We start from the raw sequence: 22,309 nt of genomic DNA, 5'->3' as shown, positions 1-22,309 counted from the left end.
GTGGCTGACTGCATTTAGATGTTCTGTGTGCTGAAATACACCTGTATTTCTTTTTCTTTTTTTTCTTTTCTTTCCTTTCCTTTTCTTTCTTTCTTTCCTTCTTTCTTTATTTCTTTCTCTTTCTTTCTTTCTGGAACGTGGCTGACTGCATTTAGATGTTCTGTGTGCTGAAATACACCTGTATTTCTTTTTCTTTTTTTTCTTTTCTTTCCTTTCCTTTTCTTTCTTTCTTTCTCTTTATTTCTTTCTCTTTCTTTCTTTCTGGAACGCGGCTGACTGCATTTTAGATGTTCTGTGTGCTGAAATACACCTGTATTTCTTTCTTCTTTCTTTTTCTTTTCTTTTCTTTCTTTTTTAAAATTTATTTTGTGAGAGAAAAAGCGCATGTGAGCGGGGGAGGAGAGAGAGAATCCAAGCAGACTCCGCACTGACAGTGTGGAGTCCAATGTGGGGCTCAAACTCACGAACCGAGATCATGACCTGAGCCAAGATCAGGAGTCGGACGCTTAACCGACTGAGCCACCCAGGCGCCGCAAAATACACCTGTATTTCAAAGACTTAATACGGAGGAGAGATCTTATTAGTAACATTTATGTTGAGTATACGTCAAAATGATAACGTTTGGGCTGTCCTGGGTTCAAGAAACTATAGCATTAAAACAACATTTGTTTCGTTTCAGTTTTTAAAATGTGAGCCCCTGGAGAATCCAACACGGCATGTCTGACTTGCATGGTCTTCCTGCTGGATGCTTAACCTACCAGATTAATCCAGATGCTTTCCCAGCCTAGAGGAGCCGCCTAGAGCTCAGAAGACTTGGCTGGTCCTCTTATTTTTTTTTTTAAACAATTTTTTTTTTAATTTTTTTTCAACGTTTATTTATTCTTTTTGGGACAGAGAGAGACAGAGCATGAACGGGGGAGGGGCAGAGAGAGAGGGAGACACAGAATCGGAAACAGGCTCCAGGCTCCGAGCCGTCGGCCCAGAGCCCGACGCGGGGCTCGAACTCACGGACCGCGAGATCGTGACCTGGCTGAAGTCGGACGCTTAACCGACTGCGCCACCCAGGCGCCCCTCTTATTTATTTTTAATTGAGGTGAAGTTCACATAATATACAATTAACCATTTTATTTTATTTTATTTTTTAATGTTTATTTATTTTTGGGAGAGAGAGAGAGTGTGAGCGGGGAAGGGGCAGAGAGAGAGGGAGACCCAGAATCCGAAGCAAGCTCCAGGCTCTGAGCTGTCAGCACAGAGCCCGACGTGGGGCTCAAACCCACGAACCGTGAGATCATGACCTGAGCCGAAGTCAGTTGCTTAACTGCCTGAGCCATCCAGGCGCCCCAAGCCATTTTAAAGTATACAGTTCCAAGTGGCACTTAGCACAGTCACGGTGTTGGGCCACCCCCACCTCTGTCCAGATTTCGACTTTCTCATCCCCTAGAAAAACACGCCTGTTAAGTAATCACTCACCATTCTCCTCTCCCCCAGCCCCTGACAACCACTAACCTGCTTCCTGTCTCTGGATTTGCCTACTCTAGACACCTCATTTAAAAGGAATAATACAGTAGATGACCTTTTAGGATCGCCTTCTCTCACTGTCCTCCGGGCTCATCCATGTCGGAGCAGGTGTCAGAACCTCAGTCCTTTTTATGGTTGACTACCACCCTGTCGTGTGGGTATGCCACCACGTGGGTGCCATCATCTGCTGACGGATGACTGGGTTGTTTCTGCCGTAGCTACTTGAGTAATGCTGCAGCGGACATTTGTGTATACTTTCTGCGTGGTTGTATTGTTTTCATTTCCTGGAATTGCTGAGTCACATGCTAACGGCTGCTTCTTCTTGTCTTTTTATTTATTTTTATTAGTATTACTTTTTTAAACGGGAGATCAAGAAGATCCCTTTCCAATTTTTTTTTAAATGTTTATTTATTGTTGAGAGAGACAGAGCGCAAGCGGGGGAGGAGCAGAGAGAGATGGAGACAGAATCCGAAGTAGGCTCCGGGCTCCAAGCTGTCAGCACAGAGCCCGATGCAGAGCTCGAACTCACAAACAGTGAGCTCATGACCTGAGCTGAAGTTGGACGCTCAACCGACGGAGCCACCCAGGTGCCCCAATAAATAATTTTAAATGCTATTTTTGGAAAAAAAAAAAAAAAAAAGTTGCTTTTGTAGTAAAAAAATTTTTTTGATATTATGAATTTGACTGCAGAATTCACCTAGATATTCAAAATAAATTGAGACATCTAATTTGTTAGAAACCCCCAAGCTCTGGGGGTACTGAGGTGGGAGCAGTTTTCTATAAGGTAACGGTGTTTCCTGTAAAAAAAATTCCAGAAGCTCTTCCCTAGGCAATTCATCTATCCTTCCACGTTCATCTGACACTTCTTAGACACTGCCCGTGAGGTGACTGAGGAAGAGTCTAGGGTGGAGGGGGCCGAGGGGGGTCTCAGGGCTGGGGGAGAGAGAGGGAGGAACGAAGCCTACGCTCCACACACTCCCGGCAGGTGCCGGGAAGCAGAAGGCGGGAGCTATGGAAGGTTCTTGAGCTCAGCCCTGTCTGGACCACAGGATGGCTTTGCTGAGGTGACAAGCATGGGAGCTTGATCACGGAAGGTGTGGAATCAGTCTGGGGCTCTGAGGCCCACCCTGTCCGTGCCCTGGCCCACTATGTGACCTGGGAGGAACAAAGGCAAGGTGCCAGACTGCACAACTGACCCACACGGCCTGCTGTCCTCTGACCTCCCTGAGGGTCTCAAAGGCAGGAATGGAGTCTGTGAACTCGTGTCACTATTCTTCAAAGCCGGCTGCCAGACACTGTGTCTGTCCTGGAGGAGGCCGCCCAGGCTCATGGAAATGTCAAGTGCCCGTCTTTGCTCTGGGCTGACATCACCTCTGCGTGGGAACAAAGCGCGTGCTCATGCCGAGCCTGTCTGGTTTGGCAGTGATCTGTGTTCTTGTTTGGTTTCAAAATAGGGGGCCCAGAAGGCAAAACCATGAAAGATGCCCTTGTTGGAAGAAATGTTCAGGAGCCCAGCTGATGGCCTCCCTCTGGGCTTTGGCTGAGAAGAGGCAAGAGTCACACACCCAGTCCCCAATGTCTGGGTTCCTAGGGGAGGCTGGAGGCCCCCCTGCTACCTGGGAAACCCCAGGTAGAGCCCTCATTATACGACTTTATCGTGGGGGGCGGGGAGTGGGGGGAAAGGGGCAGCAATCTCGGCTAACGCTGTTGTAACACAGCGCAGTCCATTTCCACATTTGCAGGGAAGGGCCATTCTCACTTCTCATAGCTTTGGCGACTCAGCATGTCAGGCGATCTTATGAAGAAGTCGGTTGGATCCTCATATTACAGACGAGGAAACAGAGGCTCAGCATGAGCAAGCAACTTGTCCAAGGTCACGCTGGTCATCCCAAACTCATTTAACATACATGTGAGGGGCTCCTATGTGGCTGGCACTGACCTTGGGGCTCGGACCCAACGGAATAAGGTAGACAAAGTTCCCCCTCTCACAGCGTGGACATCTTCGTGGGTGAGAGAGACAACACAGGTAAACAAGCCAGAAGGTCAAGAGTTTCTGTGAAGCGGATTAAACAGGGAGATGTGGCAGGATGTGGCTGGCGTGGGACCAGGGCAGGCCTCTGTCAGGAGGCAGCATCTGAGCTGAGGTCTGAATGACAGGAAGGAGCCAGCCGTGTAAAGAGCCCGATCAGGTGCTTTTCCCTAGGACGTTCCGGCAGCCCGAGTGGCCCCCGACGGGTCTCACTACCAGCGTCAGCAGCGGTGGGATCCCCCGCCAAAAGATGCATCGTGGAGTTGGCTCTGCGGTCCAGCTGCAGGGCCAGTCGGTGAGAACTCGAGGGACCAGATGAAGGCTGGAAACAGGAGGACAAATCCTGGTGAGAATGGCCCAAGACAGTCCACGGAGCTCCTGGTGTTGCCAGGTGTCCCCGCTGCCTGCTCACCTGCCTTGGGTCCCGGGATGAATGGCAGCTCGCGAAGGCCTAGCTCTTCTGGTCTGATCCAGGCCAGAGCCTCAAACAAGCCTCAGTTCTGTCCTGTGAGGGGACCAGATGTCTTCAAGGGACAGGTGGACACAGGCGGTGGCTGGGCTTTCTCTGGTTCTATTTGATCCAGGCCCCAGGGAAACAGTGCTCCCCCCAGTGAGGTGGGGGGGGATGGTTAAAGGTCAAGGCTGGAGGGAGGGGGGCCCTGCTGGCTTGGCCCAGCGCCGGCCTTGGCCGTCTGCCTGCCTTGTGCGTCAGCATGGGCCTGTGGCCTCGCAGCTTTGCCTGGCTGCCCTGGTTCTCCTCCTGGAACTGACCCTTGCCGTTTCTGAAATCCTAAGATTCCTCAACTACCCCTCTCTACTTCATGGCTTAATCCACCAAAGGGAACCAGGAGGCTGACCCGGTGCCCCTTTTGGCCCCAGGAGGCAGGTTCAAGTGGACTGAATGACACCAAGGGTGGGGAACAGGGAACACAAAGCCGGCAGAGGGCAGTGCCTTGCCCCCACTTCTGGGCCAGAGCAGGTGCTACGAGAGACCCAGGGGCCTAGGGCTTGGCTAGGGCCACTTGTGGCAGGGATTATGCCCACCTGTCTGTGCCTCAGTCGCTCTGAGAGAAGGTACACACACCACCTCCCTCTCAGGGTGCTGGGCTGACACCGGCCTCCAGAAGGACTCGGGGGCCAGCAGTGCTATGGGCCTCCCGAGGGACAGCTGGAGAAGCTGAGGAGGGGGAGAGAGCCTGGAAGACGGGTTCTGCAGGCCCTCGGCCCAGAGCCCCTTCCCGGCAGAGGGGCGGGGGCATCGGGAGCCTCAGACGCCACCATCCAAACCCTGACCTTTTGCTTTTGTTTCTAAGCAGACGCTCTTGTTAGAGGGGGAAGTTCTTAATTCCTATAAAGCAGGAAGAGGCCAGTATTTATGGAAAGTCCTCCACCCAAACAAAACCAAAACAAAGCAGAGCAACTCCTTGGATGTCCACAAACTGCTGACAGGGGGAGGGCAGTGTCCTAGTGACCTGCAGCTCTGTCGGCCACACCACTGCCCACAGGGCCTAGAGAACTGTCACCCTCTCCAGATGTGCGGGGACAGGGATGCCGGACAACCTAGCGCTCTCCCCTTGGGCGGTGAGGCTGGCAGGCCGGGTCCCACCAGAAGGCTGGGCCTCGCATCCGCGCTCTGCCACTGCCCAGCAAGCGAGCTGGGGCCTCTGGCTGCCGACGGGGACGGGGAGGCTCCACCTCCCGAGGCCGCGGCGACGGGAGGCCTCAGTAACTGCACTTTTTTTTAATTTTTATTTTTAGAGAAAGAGAGGGAGGGAGCAGGGGAGAGAGAATCTCAAGCGGGCTCCACGCTCACCATGAGGCCTGACGCAGGGCTTGATCCCACGGCCCTGGGATCAGGACCTGAGCTGAAATCAAGAGTCAGATGCTCTACGGACGGCGCCAGCCCGGCGCCCCCAAAGCACTGTGAATGCACGTTGTGCAAGACCACCAGTTATCCTTCCTTTATTGCAGTAAAAAAGTGATTCTATTTCTAGAACCAAACAGCATCACAGAGACATTCCGAGGAGCCTGACGAGAAAAGAACACTCTTTGTTCTCAAGCCCTTGTGACACACCTTAAAGCCCTCGTGTCACCTGCGCAACAGACACAGCTCCGTGGTCAGGGTCCCCGCCAAGAGGCGCCGGTCCTCCTCGGGCACGGCCCCCTTGGAAACTGCCCCCTACCCCCCAGCGCAGCACCCTGGGCCCCGCTCGGCCGCGGGGAGCACCGCAGAGCGAGCAGGGCCTCGGCACTGGCCTCCGATCATCCGGAGTCCGGGCACCCTGGAGGCTGCATGCAGCAGCGGCCCCTGGTAAGCTGGGTCTGGGGCGTCGTGGGCCAGGGGCCTGGGAGCCGGGGCGGGGCAGAGGGGCCCGGGGAGGCCTCAGACCCCAGAGAAAAGGTCTGAGTGCGGCTCCATCACCCACTGTGGGAGTCGGGCGGGCTGTGGGCCTCCTGCCTCCTCTTCCCCAAGCAGGGGGCGGCACTCCCGGCCCACAGCCCTGGTGGTGGCCTCTGCCCACCGACAGCAGAGAGCACATGTGATACGGTCTCAGGGCCTGGGCCGGTCTGCTCCCGTCCCCAAGTGTCTGTCAAAACGGTGCGTGTCTCTGAAGCCCTCGGTCACCCGCGGCAGCTGGTATCCAAAACCTCTTCCCTTCTGGAAGTGTTCCCCACTGTTCTTTCAAACGAGCCCCCAGGCCTGACTTGTGACCTGTTTTTTCCTTACAGCCGATAGAACTTGTCGTTGGCGGTAAAGCCGGCTAATTTTAGCAGCTCCCCAGTCCAGGGCCTTCCTCGGCCCGGGAAGGGAGACAGCAGAGCCAGCTCACCCCGACCCAGGGCCTCCCCGTTCCTGGAGGGGCCTGGCGAGAGCGGCCACCGTCCCTGCTCGGTCTGCGCGCATCCTGCCCCCTCTGGGGGGCTCCTGTTGGATCAGTTCCCTCTCGTTCCTTTCCGCCAGACCTGCCCCTGTGCAGGCCACCCCAGGCTCCCGGCACTTCCCCTGGTCTCCCCAAACATTTGCCACTGAAAACCACCCGGGCAGGCCCAGGGATGGGGGCAGGCTTTGAAGGTGCAGATGCCAACCAGGGTTCCACGCTGGAGGCTGAAGAAGAAAGGGGGGGGGGGGACACCGCCCACTGGTGAGGGGGCAGTCGCAGTGGCCACGGGCTCTTCCAGGGGAAGGTGGTGGCCTTGAGAAAGCCGTGGCTGCTGGGCTCGTGGCATGCAGGGTCGCAGGAGAACTCCCCACGCTCCGTCCCAAGTGGCGGGCTTGCGGGCCACTGAGCCAGTGTTCTGAAACCGCAGTGGTCCTGAGTCTGCCCGAGAAGTGGCCTCCGGCCCTCTGTGCGGTGACAAGTCTGCACTGGTGCTCTCTCAGAGAATGTTCTCTGCAGCACCAAGCACTGTGGGCTGAGAGTATGGTGTAGGCTCAGGACCGGGCACACCGGCCCCCACGGGCACAGGCAAGTGGTAGGAAAAGGACCATCCCGCCCCAGAGCTGGGCCCCCTTGTCCCCATGCAAGGTCCTGCTTGGGCCACATTCCCCGGTCAGGGCTATGGCGCCGTCATCACACTCTGCTCGCCATGGTCCACGCTCCAGAGACGGTAAAACTCGGCAAAGTCCACGTAGGGCTCGACCCGGCCATCCTCCCCGGGCGGGAGCGAGTGGGCAGGCCGGGAGCGGAAGAGGCCCCCGTCTGAGCTGGAGCTGCTGCTCTGGGTGTGCGTGTTGGTGGACTGCAGGGTCAGGGTCGGGCTCTGGCTGTGGGGACAGGGGAGACTCAGTCAGGGACCCTGGCTTCTACCCTACGACAGAGAGGCCCCTGCCTCAGCCGGTCCCTCAGGCCACAAGAGCCAGACCAGCCAGAGGTTCTTAGGAGCTACTGACAAAAAAAAAAAAAAAATCAAATGTCTTTTCCAAGCGCTAGCTATAGGCGGCTACTTAAGTTAACTAGAATTTGGGGCACCTGGGTGGCTCAGTCAGTGTGGGTCTGACTTCGGCCCAGGCCTGATCTCACGGTTCGTGAGTTCAAGCCCCAAGTCAGGCTCTGTGCTGACCGCTCAGAGCCTGGAACCTGCTTTGGATTCTGTGTCTTCCTCTTCTCTCTCTCTCTGCCTCTCTCTGCCCTTCCCCCACTTGTGCTCTGTCTCTCTCTCAAAAGTAAACATTAAAGGGGCGCCTGGGTGGCTCAGTCGGTTAAGCATCAATTTCAGCTCAGGTCATTATCTCATGGTTCCTGAGTTCGAGCCCTGCGTCAGGCTCTGTGCTGACATCTCGTAGCCTGGAACATGCTTCAGATTCTGTGTCTCCTTCTCTCTCTGCCCCTCCCCCACTCACACTGTGTCTCTTTCTCTCTCTGTGTCTTCGTGTCTCTCTCTCTCTCTCTCTCTCAAAAATAAACATTAAAAAAAAAAAAGTCAAGTTAACTAGAATTTAATAGAATGGATCACCCGCTTCAAGGGCTTGATGGCTATGCACCCTAGTGGCTCCCGTATAGGACACGGGACGTTCCCACCCTCAGAGCCGCACTGAGCTAGAGGGGGTCCATTCCAGCTTCTCCAGATCCCACTGATCACAGCCAGGAAGGATTCTTCTCCCAAAAAACTCACTCACTCCTTCTCTCCCTCACACTGGCTGGGTAGGGACGGGCCCCTGTCGTCAGAGCTCCCTGGGCACCCCCCCCACACCGCCCCCCCCCGTCACAGAACGCCTAACAGCCGGGTATCACCTGCCCACCCACCCTCCTGCACACTCCCAGCACTGCCCAGCCCCCAGCACCAGCCCGCCCACAGTGGGCCCTGACTAGTGCTCAGATGCAGGGCCCGGAGGAGTCAGAGGTGCGGAAGGACGGCTGGCTCTCCCGCCTGCCCTGTGACCACTGCTATCACACTCTGCCTCTGTGGGCACCGCTCACCCTGCAGGGGTGGGGGGGCCGCTCCAACGCACTCACGATGCCTGCCGCTCAGCAGCCTGGCAGGACCCCTGGGCGCACAGGGGCGGGAGCAGGGGCACGTGGAGGCGGGGAGACGGGAAGGCCCCCTGGGAGGCAGTGGCCACTCCCTCCCAAAGGGCCTTTCCGATTGGCCGCATCCTCCGAGTGGGCTGGATGTGGCATCCCTGTTATTCTGTGCTGGGCTGGAATGTGGAAACCGGAGCCCTGGGTCCCCTGGCGGGGTGGGGGGTGGGGGGGTGGACATTCCACGGAAGTAGAGGGGGGGAGGGACACCAGACCTGTGAGGCAGGTCTGCGGTGAGGAGGGGCCAGCCCACTCACTCCTGGGCTCCGGGCCTCCCGCTGCCTCCACCGCTCCCCCTGCTTTCAACTAGACAACTCCCTTTAAAGCTAAAATGAGACACTTCAGTCAGAGCACCGGCTCTGGCAAGCAGCAAGCCGGGACAGGCCAGACAATGTCCCCCAAGCACGACGCCACCGGGGAGGCAGACCTGCATCGCGTGCTCCAAGACGGGCAAAGATGAGAAAAGAGAAAAGAACAGAACCTTCCCATAAGTGAAAACTAATCTGTGGGACCCACAGGAAAACACGACCCGCGGACCGTCCGCATCGGCGGCCCGTCTCCTCCCAGCCCCCCTCATCTGCTCTGCCCCTGAACCTCCACCCCTCCCAGGCCTGGCTTCAGTGAGCTGTGGGAACCCGCAGGGCTGCGTCCTCCGGCCTCTACACCTGGGGGAAGCCCGGGGAAGGGGCCAGGGAATTTGAGAGGTACGGGACACTAGCGCACCCCACCCAACGTGGCTCGGCCGGGACTCGGCCCCACGGCCGTTGGTGTCCAGGTCCGAGGGCCCTTCCGGGAGGCGGGCCCGAGGGCGCCCGGGGTGAGGTGAGGGCTTACTTGGTGAGGGTGGGGGTGGCCTCATCCAGGGTGGAGGCGCTGTGGGCCCCATTGACCAGCTGGCCTTGGGAGGGCATGACGAGGGAGAGGGTCACGCTGGTCTTGCTGGTGCTCTGGGCGCTGGAGTACGGCACGGACACGGGATACACGCGGCCTCCTGTAGCTCAGGGAGAGAGAGAGAGAGAGAGAGCAGTGGGCTGCAGGCAGCAGCTGGGGGGTGGGGGGGGTGGTCCCTGGGGTGGTGGGAACAGGGCTACTGCAGGGCCTAATAGGGACAGCGTCTGAGGTGCCGAGGAGGGAGGCATGGCCCTCTGCCCCTTGGGACAGCGAAGGGACGTCTGTGTCACGGCAGACTCTTCTAGGCGGGCAGGGAGATCCTCTCGGCAACAAAGCACGGCCGCTGCTCAAAGCGGGAAGAGTGAGTGCCGAGCAGGCTCAAGGAAAGGGTTACTGCCCGGCTTCCCACGACGCTTTCGGCCAAGGGGTAGGCTGAGGTCGGCCCAATGGAAATATGGTTGCAATAACAACAGGCTAGAGAAAACTCCAGTAACCCCAGTGTCCGTGGGAGAACAAGCCCATCTGTGCTGCCTGCGTGCTAAGGCTGGCTCGTTTGAAAAAAGAAAAGGAAGCGCAGCCCCAGGAACCGGCGGTCGTGACACTGAGCAGCACTGGGAGAGACACAAAAAAGAACCATCGCCCCTCTTCCCGAGCAAGCCGACTGCAGAATTACAAAGGCAGAAAAGAAAGCGTCTCGCCCCACCCCCGACACTGTCCAGGGTCAGAGCCAGGTTTCGGGGTGCCCTCTGACCACAGGCCCGACCTCGCCTCTGTCTGTTCCTTCTAGAACCTCAGTTCTTCAGTAGAAGGGACGCCATCTGTCTCTAGGGTTTTAGGGACTAAAGGAACTACATGGGTAGAGGGCCAGGCACACACCAGTGGCAGCCGTCACCCCTGTCATGTGGCTTCGAGGCTTGGCAAAGTGCTCGTCCACACACTCAGGTCTTTAGGAGGTAGGCGGGCAGGTGCTATAATCCACATTCACAGGCAAAAGGGGGAAAAAAAAAAAAAAAGCTTAACTCAGCTCAGAGAGGCTTAAAGTCAGAGAGCCCGGATTGTAGCCAGGCCAGGCCCCTGGTTCCGTGTCCACTGCCGGCAGCAAAGCCCCCCACAGCCCCGGCCGGCTTCCTCCCACGGCCTCCTGTCCATGCTGTGTGCATACCTGGGGCCGGGGACGCTGCGGGCTGGCTCATCTCGCCTAGCGGGTAGCCGAAGTTCCTCACCAGCAAGGTCATGTCCTCGTGCCTGGGGCAGAACTTGGCACGCTCCCCGCCACTGGCAAAGGTGTCACCATGGATGCGCTTCACCCGGTCCACCACGGCCTGGGCCACCGCATCCAGGGAAGTCTGCTTGGCGAACTCAGTGTCGATCATGGCGGCGATCTCCTGGAGGACGGGGGTGAACCTGGTGAGGAGTGGGGTGGGGCCCCTGGACCGTGGGCCACAACTCCAGAGCCTAATCAGGATGCTTACAGGGCATCAGCCAAACAGGTGAAGGAAGTCACCACCAGTCAAGCCTGTAAGCCGAGCTTTTCAAGGTATTCAGGATAATTCTTCTGGAACTTTCTCATTAGTAAAGGTGTGACCTTGTGATTTCTCCGAGTATTGGCCTCCACACCAAAACAATGGGGGCTAATGTCCACCTCGCTATGTTATTAAGGGAATTAAAAAACACAATGGATGGGAGGACATTCTGGAGACCACTAAAAAGTGCCGAATGAATTGTCGTTATTACTAAGCTTCCTTTCCTGGAACTTACTGTAGGCTACGATATGCCGTTTATACTAGAAAGTGGGAATACAGAGTGAAGGTGGGCCCTGTCCTCAGAGAAATCCACTATCCAGTTTTTTCTAGAACCCAGCAAAAGCCACTAGATAATTCTATGGCAAAAACCAAAACTAAAAAATCACACTGACAGTAAGATCACAAACACAAACTCCTCTACGGGATGGCTGGCCAGAGTCTCTTAGAAGTAAAGTAGGGGGGCTGGGGCAGGTCACGGGAAGTGACTGAGCCCCATCCGGGGTGGGCTCGGCTCTGTCACTGTCACTTCAGGCAAGACCCTGAACTCTGTGAGCCCCAAGTTCCTTACCTCAATGTGTCAGTGAGCCCCTGCCTCCTGTGTTACAAGGCTACCGGCAGGGACGATAAGATAAAACAGGTGAAAAATCTTGAACACGGGTTATCAGGAGACAGGCATAAGTTTTCCGCGTGATTTTTAATTAGAAAGGACAAAGTAGAAAAGGTTACTTTCCTACAGGAATTACAAATGGAAGGAGAAACACAGCCTGAATTTACTATCCAAGGTCAGGTAAAGGCAGCCTCCCTGCAAAACCATCCTGAAGTGACTGTCTCAAAGCCATGCTTTAGTGACAACTATCTGACACGTGTGTTCCAAGTGCAGCGAAAATAAGCAGCTCCCACTGGCTGGGGAACCTATCACACCTGGCCCTCAACACAATCCCCAAAAGCTAGGTGTTATCACCCCATCTCGGAGATGAGAAGCAAACTATAATCCGGGGGCACAGCTCAGAGGGGAGGGAAGGGGAGGGAGGTGAGGGGGCCGAGGGAGGCTGAGGCACAGGCCACACCCCTCTGGGCTCTCGTCCTCCGTCCAGGGCCCTTCCTAGACAGACTTCACAACAATTTGCCCAAGGACATTCACCTCCTTCTCTCCCTCTTCGCTTCCGGCTGTGCTCAGCGCCGTGGGGACTGACCCTGCTTCAAGCCCAGAACAAGCACAGCTTTGGGTGGGATAGGTGTTCTTGGAGCTCCGAGCCTTTTCTCCCCCGGCTTTGAATGCAGAGAAGCTGTCCAGGGCTGGCATTCGAGAGCTAGAGCTCTGGGTCCCGAAGCACTTTGGAGCCAAGCAGAAGGGCTGGCTGGGCCCCCGGGGGAGCTTGCCACCCTGCGGGCTGGCTGGCAGGGCTCTGCCTGGGCCCGGCTCACCTGGTTGGCCTGCCCAGGCCCGTGGGCTGCCTCCAGGGCCTTGTACAGCCCCTCCGACATCAGCACCAGGAAGCCGGTCACCCCCTCCAGGGGCTGTGCACCGTGGATCTCGGGTTCTGCAATGATAGGCTTGGACTTGGCAGCACTGTAGGAAGAGAGGTGGGGGAGAGCCGTGCTCAGAAGGGCCCCCAGAGGACATTTTTCTGCTAAGGGCCAGAATCTACCCAGAATGTAAACTAAAACACACATCTGACAAGAGGAAAAGAAACAGGAAAGAGAAAACCAGGAAAACAGACCTGTCTTCTGAGGGTGTCTTAAAGGAAAGCTCTGAGGGCCAGGAAGCAAGTGGGGCAGCTGGGTCAGGACAGCGAAGGTCGGGCACCCACTCCCGACCCTGGTCGACATCTCCTGTCCACAGAGCCTGTGCAGTGGCAGTGAGGATGGCGAGAGGGGGTGGATCGCTTTCAGAAGCCCACTCCTCCTGGGCTCTTCTAGAACAAGTATCCAAGCCGACTCAGATGCCACGTACGCGTCCCCCCTGCACTGGGACCCTTAACGGAGGCGCCGGCAGAGTCAGTGAATGTCACAGAACTCTAACACGTGCGTGTGCGCACGGAGCCAAGCAGAAGGGTTCCCGGCAACAGCACTCAGAGGAGCAAAGTCTGGAAACGTCCTGGGAGCCCATGAGCAGGGGCCGGTGAGGTGAGCGCTGATGCAGCCACACTCTGGGACTCCGGAGCCCACACCCCACCCTCAGGGACAGAGGAGCGGCACCCATCAGGGAATAAGTGAGGTGCGGTGCTCTGGAAAGCAGATGCCAGCACTTGTGGCTGCTTTAAAAAGGATGCTTTCGGGGCGCCTGGGTGGCTCAGTCAGTAGAGCGTCCGACTTCGGCTCAGGTCATGATCTCGTGGTCTGTGAGTTCGAGCCCCGCGTCGGGCTCTGTGCTGACCGCTCAGATCCTGGAGCCTGCTTCAGATTCTGTGTCTCCCTCTCTCTCTGCTCCTGCCCTGCTCATGCTCTGCCTCTCTCTCTCTCTCTCTCTCTCTCTCTCAAAAATAAACATTAAAAAGGATGCTTGCCCCGTCCATGCGCACGCACACGCGCATGCACACACACACACACACACATGCACATGTGCACGTGGACACGATACACAAGAAACCAGCAGCTTCTGGGGAAGGAGTCCAGCCTTGCAGCGGGAAGAAAACTTACTTTTCATTGTATACCCTTGGCGCTATTTGAATTGTTCTAAACTACATGTGTACCTTCCAATGAAGCAAACAGAACTCCTAAGCAAACAGAACCCCACAAATCAGAGACAAAAGTTTCCAAACTCAATTGCCTCAATTTGGTGAGAGTAAGTAGTTTTAATTCCTGCTTTCTGGGCCACGACGAGCCTGGCTCTGACGCCAGGGTGTTTGGTATGATTCCCCCATGGCTCCCCCATCAAATACTGCGATGGCAACACACACACGCACACACAAGCCTATTTTCCCAGTCAATGTGAAGGATGTTGCTCTGGATTCAGGAGGCCTGGGTTCCAGTCCTGCCTCAGCCCCCTGCTAGCCCCGAGACCAGGCAGGCTACCATTTCCTCACAAGAACACAGCTTTGGGACAACAAGCTCACAAGACCTGAGTAAGGACTAAGAACGCACGTAAAGAGCTGGGCACAGGCTTGGTACGATGGAGGCCCACGATCATCATCGTGGCCCATCTGCTGCTACGAGCACTGGGTGGCACCCACAAGGGCAGTGTCCTCCGAGGGCTGTGTGCAATTTGTCTCACACCTCTGCCCGGCCCCAGCCATGGACAGCACTGACCAGCAGGTCTTTGGTCCGTCCCTATCCACACCAGGCAGCTCGTGCCAACACTGGCCTCTTGTGTCAGGCCCTGTGGCACTGGTCGCCACGCTTGGCTTTGACCCAGCTCCCCAACATGACCCAGCGTGATAACCCTGCTTGTAACCAGAGTCCGGACACCAAGATAAGGGCCTGAGCTTAGCATTCCCACCGTAAGTTCCCGCTTTGCTGCTCCTGGCAGCACCTTTTAAAATAACCACTTAGAATTAAGGCTTCCAAAAGCAGTGACCTCCACCCCAACCACCTTGAAAGTAATAGGTGCTTGCTACCCTACGCTAGAACCCCAACTCCTGGTTCGTTGGGTTTAGGGCCACACGCCAACATCTCTGGGAGGAAGAAAGGTCTTCTTGGGCTCTGAATTACCTCAAACTACCTTTTGTCCCTAGAGCCTAAAGTCTGCTTTTGCCCAGGCCCTCTGGCCTTACAAACAAACAGGGGGCAGCTGGATGGACCACCTACCTCAGTAGGTCGATGTCAGTGTAGCCGTACTTGACCTTGTAATCCCCGATGCGCCTGGTGCTCTCCTGCCCACAGATGACCCCCACTTGCTTGATCTTTCCTGCATCCAAACCTGCCAGAGGGAGGACAACAGGATCCCAGATCCTGTCCGTCATGAAAAACTAAAACAAGGGGATCCAGACACAGCCACAAAAACAAGGCAACGAAGACCCAGTGAACAGAAAATGAAGTCACACCAGGACGCCCTGGAGAGCGGCTACCCCGAAGCGCCCCGGGGTCCCCAGAGCCCAGCCCCATCAGAACGCCCCCTCACTCAGCGGCCTGGGCTGCAGAGCTCCCTGGGAAGTTGGGGGGAGGGGGCAGCTAGGCCGAGGTGGCTGCAATCCTGGGACTTCTTTGGCCTTTTAATCTCCGCCGATCACAGTACCTACCGCACGCTCACTACTCTTGCGAACATTTTACACATACGGACTCTCGACCCTCACAACGCCCCAAGATAGGTGTTACTATGATTCTCATTACACAGATGGGGAAACTGAGGCACAGAAAACTTAGGAAATTCTGCGTATCACCAGCTACTAAGGGGCAGAGCTGGGATCCACCCCCAAGGTCACGGCCCAAGCAAGCCCTTCACGCCTCTCTCTACGTGGACACCGGAAGAGGACGCAGGGGGAGCCGCGGAGGGGTCGGCCCTACCCTCGCTCACCCAGCTGAGAGAGGCGGAAGAGCTCGTCCTCGTTCTCCGTGGTGTGGTCCACGTTCAGCTGGGTCACCTGCAGCCCGTCCACCGTGGATTTGCATAAAAGGGCACGGTTCGTACCTGCAGCAGAATTTGAGCGGCTGAGCAAAGTCTGGGTACAGGGAGGGGCAGGACACGTTGAGCAGAGAGAGAAAAGTAGGCATCTCACACAAGGAAATCCTTGAAACGAGCAAAGAAAATAGGCTTAGACCACTGGGGTGAGTCACCAGTCAGGGCGTGCTGATGATATTAAGGAATTAGGTTAAACTTTTCCAGTGTCATCCTAGGATGATTAGGATTTTAGTAAGAGACCTTTTCTCTAGGGAGACATACTGAAATATCTACAAAGAGAAAACGACACGATGTCTGGGGTTTGTGGGGACAAAGGGCTGCAGAGGAAATGAGACTGGCCCCAAGGAGGTGATCGCTGTGGCCGGGGTATGGGCACACGGAGGTTCGCTACGTGCTTATCTTTTTACATTTTTTAATTCTGTCCACAATGAAACCCAAATGTCCCTGTGGCCCCTCACCCAGCCCATCTCGCCGCCCTTTGTGGGATGCCGAGTGGGTGTTCTAGAGCCAGGCAACCTCTTCCTGAAGAGGAAGCCACTGAGGCGACCCAGAGAGGGGGCGCAACTCGCCCAGAGTCAGTTGGGGCAGGGCGGGGACTAAAGCTGGGACGCCTGCCTCCTAGCTGGTACCTCCAGCTCCCCGGGCTGGGACTGGGACGCTCCTGCGGAGAAACAGGGAGACATATCCAACAGTCTCAGGAGACGCGGGCTGGAGGGCTTACGTGTCTGGGAAGCAGACAGTCCAAAGAACACACAGACCTTGAGCCTACCTCTTGCCCAGCACTCCCCGCCCGGGGACGGGTAGGTGGCTCACCGACATTGGCGACATAGAGCCTGTTGTTGAGAAGGACCGCCACAACAGCCATGGCTCCTCCCGAAATCTCCCTCTCCAGTGCCTTGAGTCTTTCGAGGATCTTCTGGTACTGAGGAAGCAGCTGGTGCTGAGGGACACCCTACAGGCCGTCATCAGGGGGTCAGAGCAGGCCGGGTCCTCGGAGACCATCTCACCAGCCACCCCCTCCCTTCGAAGGCAAGGATCTGAGGTCCGCGCCAGGATGAAGCCGCACTGTAGCCCCAGGCAGGCTTCTTGCAGGAAAGCCACACATGACCCGACTTGTGCCGTCGGTTCTGAAAGTGCCGGTGGCTGATGTGAGCCGGTGGGTGACGAGGCTACGCACAGGGTGAGGTCGGGGACTGAACTGGAAGGGCCTTGCCTCATATTCTTCACTGCCCGCCCCATGCTGGGCCGGAGTGAAGCTGCCTGCATGGGCCAGGGAGGCCTCTTGCAAGGGCCCCTGCGAACGCATCGTCCCCCAGACCCTCAGGCAGGAATGAGTCTGTCACCCAGTCCCCTGAATCCTGCTGCTCTGGCCCAGTCGTGTCAGTGGCCTGACAGTGACATGGAAGGTAAGTCCTTGCTCCTAGCAAAGCCAGGCCTTGGCGTGCTCCCCCCCCCCCCCCCCCCCGCCACCGGGGAGCAGGCCGGGGGATTACCTCTGGCAGCTGGGACTGGAGGCTGGCCTTCTCAGCCAATGCGTCATCGATGGACTCCAGGAAGCTCCGCTCCACCACATCAAAGGCCTGGAGGCAGAGGACAGGGAGGCGTGTCAGGGCACAGGCCAGTTCAAAATACCACTGTCACCAGATACTGAAATGCGTCCTATTAATAGTGACAAACTCTGTATTAACTGCAGGTGGTCACGTGATGCGGGCTTCACAGGGGGCTCTGCAAGGCTACGTCTCCTAGAGAGCAACCTCCGGCAGAGACATCAGCTCCACAGGGCTGGTCGCTGCTAAGGTGGCACCGTGGAGACCAGAGAGGCAGGAGGCGGCGCAGGAGTTACCAGCAAGGCTGGGAATCTGGTCACTGGGGTGAAGCCCACGTCCCCCACCCGCCCGCTGGGCAGTCTCCACCTCCTCATCCACGTGGGAGGCAAGCGCTACTCTGAAGGTGACGGAGACAAGCCACCCTGTGCCCCCAAACCCCGGCTCAGAATAAGTCTAGATCAGTGCCACCTAGTATCGCTACTACGTCCTGCCAGTCCCTCGACGCCGGTCACATGGCTGCCTTTGAGGGGGGGAGGGTGCAGCTAGAGTCACTGGCGCGGGGCCCCGAGGCCACGGAGGCCTCTGGCCCAGGTGCTGATGCTGGAAAACGGCCGAGAACAGTTTTCGAGGAACAGGAATCCATCCTTCTCATCTTAAAGTAAGTGCCTCTGGACGAGCTTCCAACAAGAGGTGCCAGGAACAAGAGCTCCAGAACGGCCCACAGAAACCAGAACCGGCCAATGAGCACCCGCGAGGAGCAGGGCCCAGCGGTGCCGGCAGCCACCAGAGACTGAGCACCCGAGCCTCACCTGGAGGAACGGGATCGCCCTCGGTTACCCTGTTTCCGCCCGAGCTCAGCCCCCGCCCACTGCACCCGTGGGTCTGAGGCTGCATCCCTAACGCCCCTCCCCCAGGAGCATCTCCTCCACAGCCCACCCTGCAGGTCAAGGGGAAGGACCGCAGCTGGCTGGCTGCCCGGTCCTGCGCTCTGGGAAGGTGGGGAGCCCCTGTTCTCATAAAACAACTTTGTCTTTCTGAGTTGCTGCCTAGGCGTCTGACAGTGTGATAACCCTGCTTGTAACCAGAGTCTGGACACCAAGATAAGGGTCTGAGCTTAGGATCCCCGCTGTCAGTTCCCGCGTCACTGCTCCTGGCAGCACCTTTTAAAATAACCACTTAGAATTAAGGCTACAAAAAGTAGTGAGCTCCACCGCGACCAACCTGGAAGTAATAGGTGCTTGCTACCCTGCTCTTTACCTCCCGCTGGCTCTGGACTCAGGAGGGAGGACTGTCCCCCTCCCCAGGCCAGGGGCGCCCCCTTGCTTCGGGATCTGTAAGTAATAATAAATCTGTGATAAATCCACTTCCTTTCTGGGGCGGTACTGAGGCTGTGCCTTCAATCAAAACAGCCCCCACGGGTCTCACATCCCCAGAGGGGACATGTGCTTGGATGCCGAGGGAGCTACCTGCTGACCCCGTGTCATCAGGTTATAATCTATGTAATCTTAATTCAACATCCCAGCTCTGGCTTCTCAATACCATTGGTGACAGGGAGAGGATCTCCTTTTTTTTAATTTAATTTGAGAGAGAGAGAATGAATCTTAAGCAGGCTCCGTGCTCAGCACAGAGCCCAATGCTGGGCTCCATCCCACAGCCCTGGGATCGTGGCCTGAGCTGAAATCAAGAGCCGGCCGCTCACCCACTGGGTCTCCCAGGTGCCCTGCAGTCTGTACCCTGTACGATGCCTCGGGGCTGTGAATGGCTCACAAACTTCCTCTCCCGGACGGACAGGGCTCTCTGGGAAGGAAGCACCGCTTGCTGGCAGTCCGTGGCGTTGCGTGGCACTGCCTCTGGGTGTTGCCACAAATCCCCACCCTAAGTTGTTACGCTGTAAAAGATCGGACTCCCCTGCAGCGGCCGACCGGCAGGCCCCAATCTGAGGTGGCTGTGTTTCCCATTAGTCTCTAAATGAGACCCCACTGGGTGTCTGGTCTGGAGGTGACTGGTTACGATCGCACGCGAAAGCTGAGCCACAGTGAGCTAACTAGGACGGAAGGACTCTGCCTCCTTCCCAGCAGGGGCGCAGGCCGTATGGCCCAGGAAGCCAAAGAGAGTTCCCCTAGGTTAGTGCTGGAAAGGGAGGCTGGCGGCTGGGGCCACTGTGCTGGTGGTTGGGGCTGGGTGTTAAGCTTGGGCAGCCGGCCCCAACCCGTGACAGAGGCAACTCCACCAGGGGCATCCCGGCACCCCGGGCCAGCGCCTCCGGTGCTGCCGCCTTCCCTGCCGCTGTCGCAGATCGTCCCCTAACCCCACGGGATACTGGCAGTCCCACCCCTGGCGTGGTAGAGCAAAACGCACCCTCGCTAAAAGCAGGGCCCCCGAGCTCCTCCCAAGTCCCCAAAGGAGGTTGAAAATCGACTAGACTCTTGTAAGAACCCCGCTCACGTGGCTTGGGCCTTACTGGGCACAGTGGCATATTGCACCCAACTGTTCTTGCTACATTCCCGGGGCCGGGGGGACTCTCCCAAAGGCACTGGTGAGCGCTGCGCTGGTTGAGGTGGACCTAACTCCCGGGAGATATACTGGGGCACCCTAGGGCAGGACGCAGCAGCCCCCATCCCAGGCGTTCCCTGCTACCGTCCGTCGAACTGAGATGTCCAACAACGACCAGTGTGAACCAGAAATGGAGACAGGGGACTGACTATACCACGCTAGCAGTGCAAGGTTTTCTAGAAAAATGTGCCCAAAGTGGGGAGGAGAAGGGTGCTGATTGGCTCTTCTGGGACTTTGGAACAGCTCCCACTTGCTGTTTGCGGCGGCTGAGATGCGCCAGTTGGCTGGGTGGCCCAAGACTCTACAATTCAAACTTCGTTAAAAACACAAAAACAGGGGCGCCTGGGTGGCGCAGTCGGTTAAGCGTCCGACTTCAGCCAGGTCACGATCTTGCGGTCTGTGAGTTCGAGCCCCGCGTCAGGCTCTGGGCTGATGGCTCAGAGCCTGGAGCCTGTTTCCGATTCTGTGTCTCCCTCTCTCTCTGCCCCTCCCCCGTTCATGCTCTGTCTCTCTCTGTCCCAAAAATAAATAAACGTTGAAAAAAAAAAATAAAAATAAATAAATAAATACATGGGGAAAAAACAAACAAACAAACAAACAAAAAAAACCACAAAAACAAAATAAAAAAACCCAGGGTATTGAGGACCCATTTTATCAGGGACACCCTAGAGGACCCCTGGAATTGTCACCACAGCAAGGGTGTCAGGCCACAAGGGCAGGAGACAGACGAAATAAAAAAGGGGGTGGGCTCTGAGGAAGAGATCCCCGCAAGCTTGCAGAGCCCTCGGAGATAAGGAGACAGAAGGTCCCGTGTCCTGACTCAGATTTTGGCACTGGGCCCATCCCTCCATTGACATCAGAGTTCAGGCTCACCGTAAGCGGACAACCCTGGATGAGACACCTCCTCTCAGCCAGAAACCGGGATGGGTCAGCGGGTCCGTCATTTTGCTAAGTGGTACGTTTCCACACTCCCTGACCGTGTCCAACACAGAGGAGGCACCCCGGGGGCCAGAATCTCAAGAGTTTTACTTAAAGGGTAAGCCCCCCCCCCCAAAAGGCCATGCTGTTACAACTTATAGAAACATCAGATACAGTACCGCAGACATTAGGTGGTACCAATGCCGTAGCTTGACACGAAAAAGAATTTTTCTGAAGCCCAAATCTCGTTTGCCGGTAAAGGTGAACAGGCCCCACTCCTCCTACAGCCAGGAACCCAACGGAGGGGCCCTAGGGGATACAGGGACTTCTGGGCCCCTTTTAGGTCCCCACTGAGGGGCGGCCTGCAACGCGGCTCCCTCCCGTACAAGATGACCCACGTGCCTCTCCATATTGGCAGCTCTGGACATCAGGGACCCTGATGACTTCCTCTCGGGACAGCCAGGACCCAAGTTAGAGGCCTCTGCTCAGGTGCCGCAGACGCCGTCACCTCTTGGCATGGCCCAGCCCCGGCAGCAGGATCTGGGTCCCGTACCCTGACTTCTGAGAGGGGCGGCTACAAGGCCCCTGCCCAGGAACCCAGCAGTCTCCTGGAGCCTATCCCTCCTCCAGGGGACAATTACCCGTATACTTCTCTGATTACCCACTGGGACACGTAAAAGAGAAATTTTACCGCTCTTGTCGACGCCTTCTGGGAACCCCTCTAAACATCAGTGAGGGGCACCCTTTAAATTACAAGGCGTATCAGGCAGGCTACGGAAAGCGTTCGACCTCCATTGGATGTGACCCACCTGCAGCACAGAGGTTGGGCTATCGCCCCACGTAAGATTCAAGGGCCGCTCACAAGTGTTAAATTTCTGGGCCTCAATTGGTCCTCTGAAGGCTGGGAAACTCCACTTGAGGTTAAACACTAACTGTCAACGCTTCAGCCCCCGCCATGCTGCGGCAAGCCCGCCACGGCCTTCGCGCTGCGGACGCATACCTCGCTTGCCACTACCCTCTCCGCAGCCACACACGGAGCCCCCACGCTTCGGTGGGGAGGAGCCCATCAGCAAGCTCTGTAGCTGGCACAGAGGTCAACTCATCAGGCCCTCCAGCTCCTTCCTCCAGGTGGAAGCGCTGGCCGCCACGGACCACGCGTCCCAGGACTACGGCCTAACCGCGGCTCCCCCTGGCTGCCCCCGGGCTTCCAGACCGGAAGGCTGCACTCCACAGCCACCCGCTTCAGCCCCCAGAACATCGCAGTCTGGCTCCTTAACGGGTCGCCGACCGGAGCTGCCATCCTCGCGCTTCTAATCCGATCGCGGGTAAGGGACGGCTCCCCACGTGGCTCCGCGCGGCCACAGAGGCCCATTCCCGAGAGCGGACAGGGCACCCCCAGGAAGGGGCTGACTCTGCGGAGGCGGGTCTTTCCGGAGGGCAGGAGGACATGGCTTCCGAGGTCCTCGGCCCCCTGCCCACGGGCCGTGAGGAAGTGGTGACGGAGGCACCCCCAGCCCCGCCTGGGCCTCTAGCAGGCCGAGCCAGCCGCCGCCAAGAGCCGGCGTGCGAGAGGGGAGTCTGGCTGCTCCGCGCACGGCAGCGCCGCCACCGTCCGTGGCAGGGCGGGGCCAGCTCAGCTCGCTGGGCTCGCGGCAGCACAGTGGGCTGTGTAGAGCACTGCTGCCCGTGGCCGGCCTCTTGTCCGTGTCTCTGCTGACTCCCGGGCAGCTGCTGACAGGCTCGCGGTCCGG

The 22,309-nt window shown here is 57.2% G+C and overlaps 1 protein-coding gene across 5 annotated transcripts in view; it reads right to left on the bottom strand.

Moving 5' to 3' along the window:
- Positions 1-5,484: 5,484 nt before the first annotated feature.
- TAB1 (TGF-beta activated kinase 1 (MAP3K7) binding protein 1) overlaps positions 5,485-22,309 on the bottom strand; it is a 33,307-nt gene continuing 16,482 nt past the window's right edge. The window contains exons 4-11 of one of the 5 annotated variants that reach the window (XM_045465875.1): positions 17,034-17,120; positions 16,354-16,492; positions 15,436-15,648; positions 14,730-14,841; positions 12,408-12,552; positions 10,622-10,844; positions 9,403-9,565; positions 5,485-7,313 (exon numbers count right to left, since the gene is read on the bottom strand). In XM_045465875.1, coding sequence (XP_045321831.1) covers positions 7,106-7,313; positions 9,403-9,565; positions 10,622-10,844; positions 12,408-12,552; positions 14,730-14,841; positions 15,436-15,648; positions 16,354-16,492; positions 17,034-17,120 — 1,290 coding nt within the window. In that variant the 3' untranslated portion in view covers positions 5,485-7,105. Of the gene's footprint in view, positions 7,314-9,402; positions 9,566-9,598; positions 10,428-10,621; positions 10,845-12,407; positions 12,553-14,729; positions 14,842-15,435; positions 15,649-16,353; positions 16,493-17,033; positions 17,121-22,309 lie in introns of those variants that run through there. The other 4 variants (XM_045465876.1, XM_045465877.1, XM_045465878.1 and 1 more) reach the window with 4 other exon arrangements.

Source organism: Leopardus geoffroyi, chromosome B4, assembly GCF_018350155.1.
Source record: "Leopardus geoffroyi isolate Oge1 chromosome B4, O.geoffroyi_Oge1_pat1.0, whole genome shotgun sequence".
Lineage (NCBI taxonomy): Eukaryota > Metazoa > Chordata > Mammalia > Carnivora > Felidae > Leopardus > Leopardus geoffroyi.
Note: the sequence above shows the minus strand (reverse complement) of the source record. Positions and strands in the feature narration are given on the sequence as shown.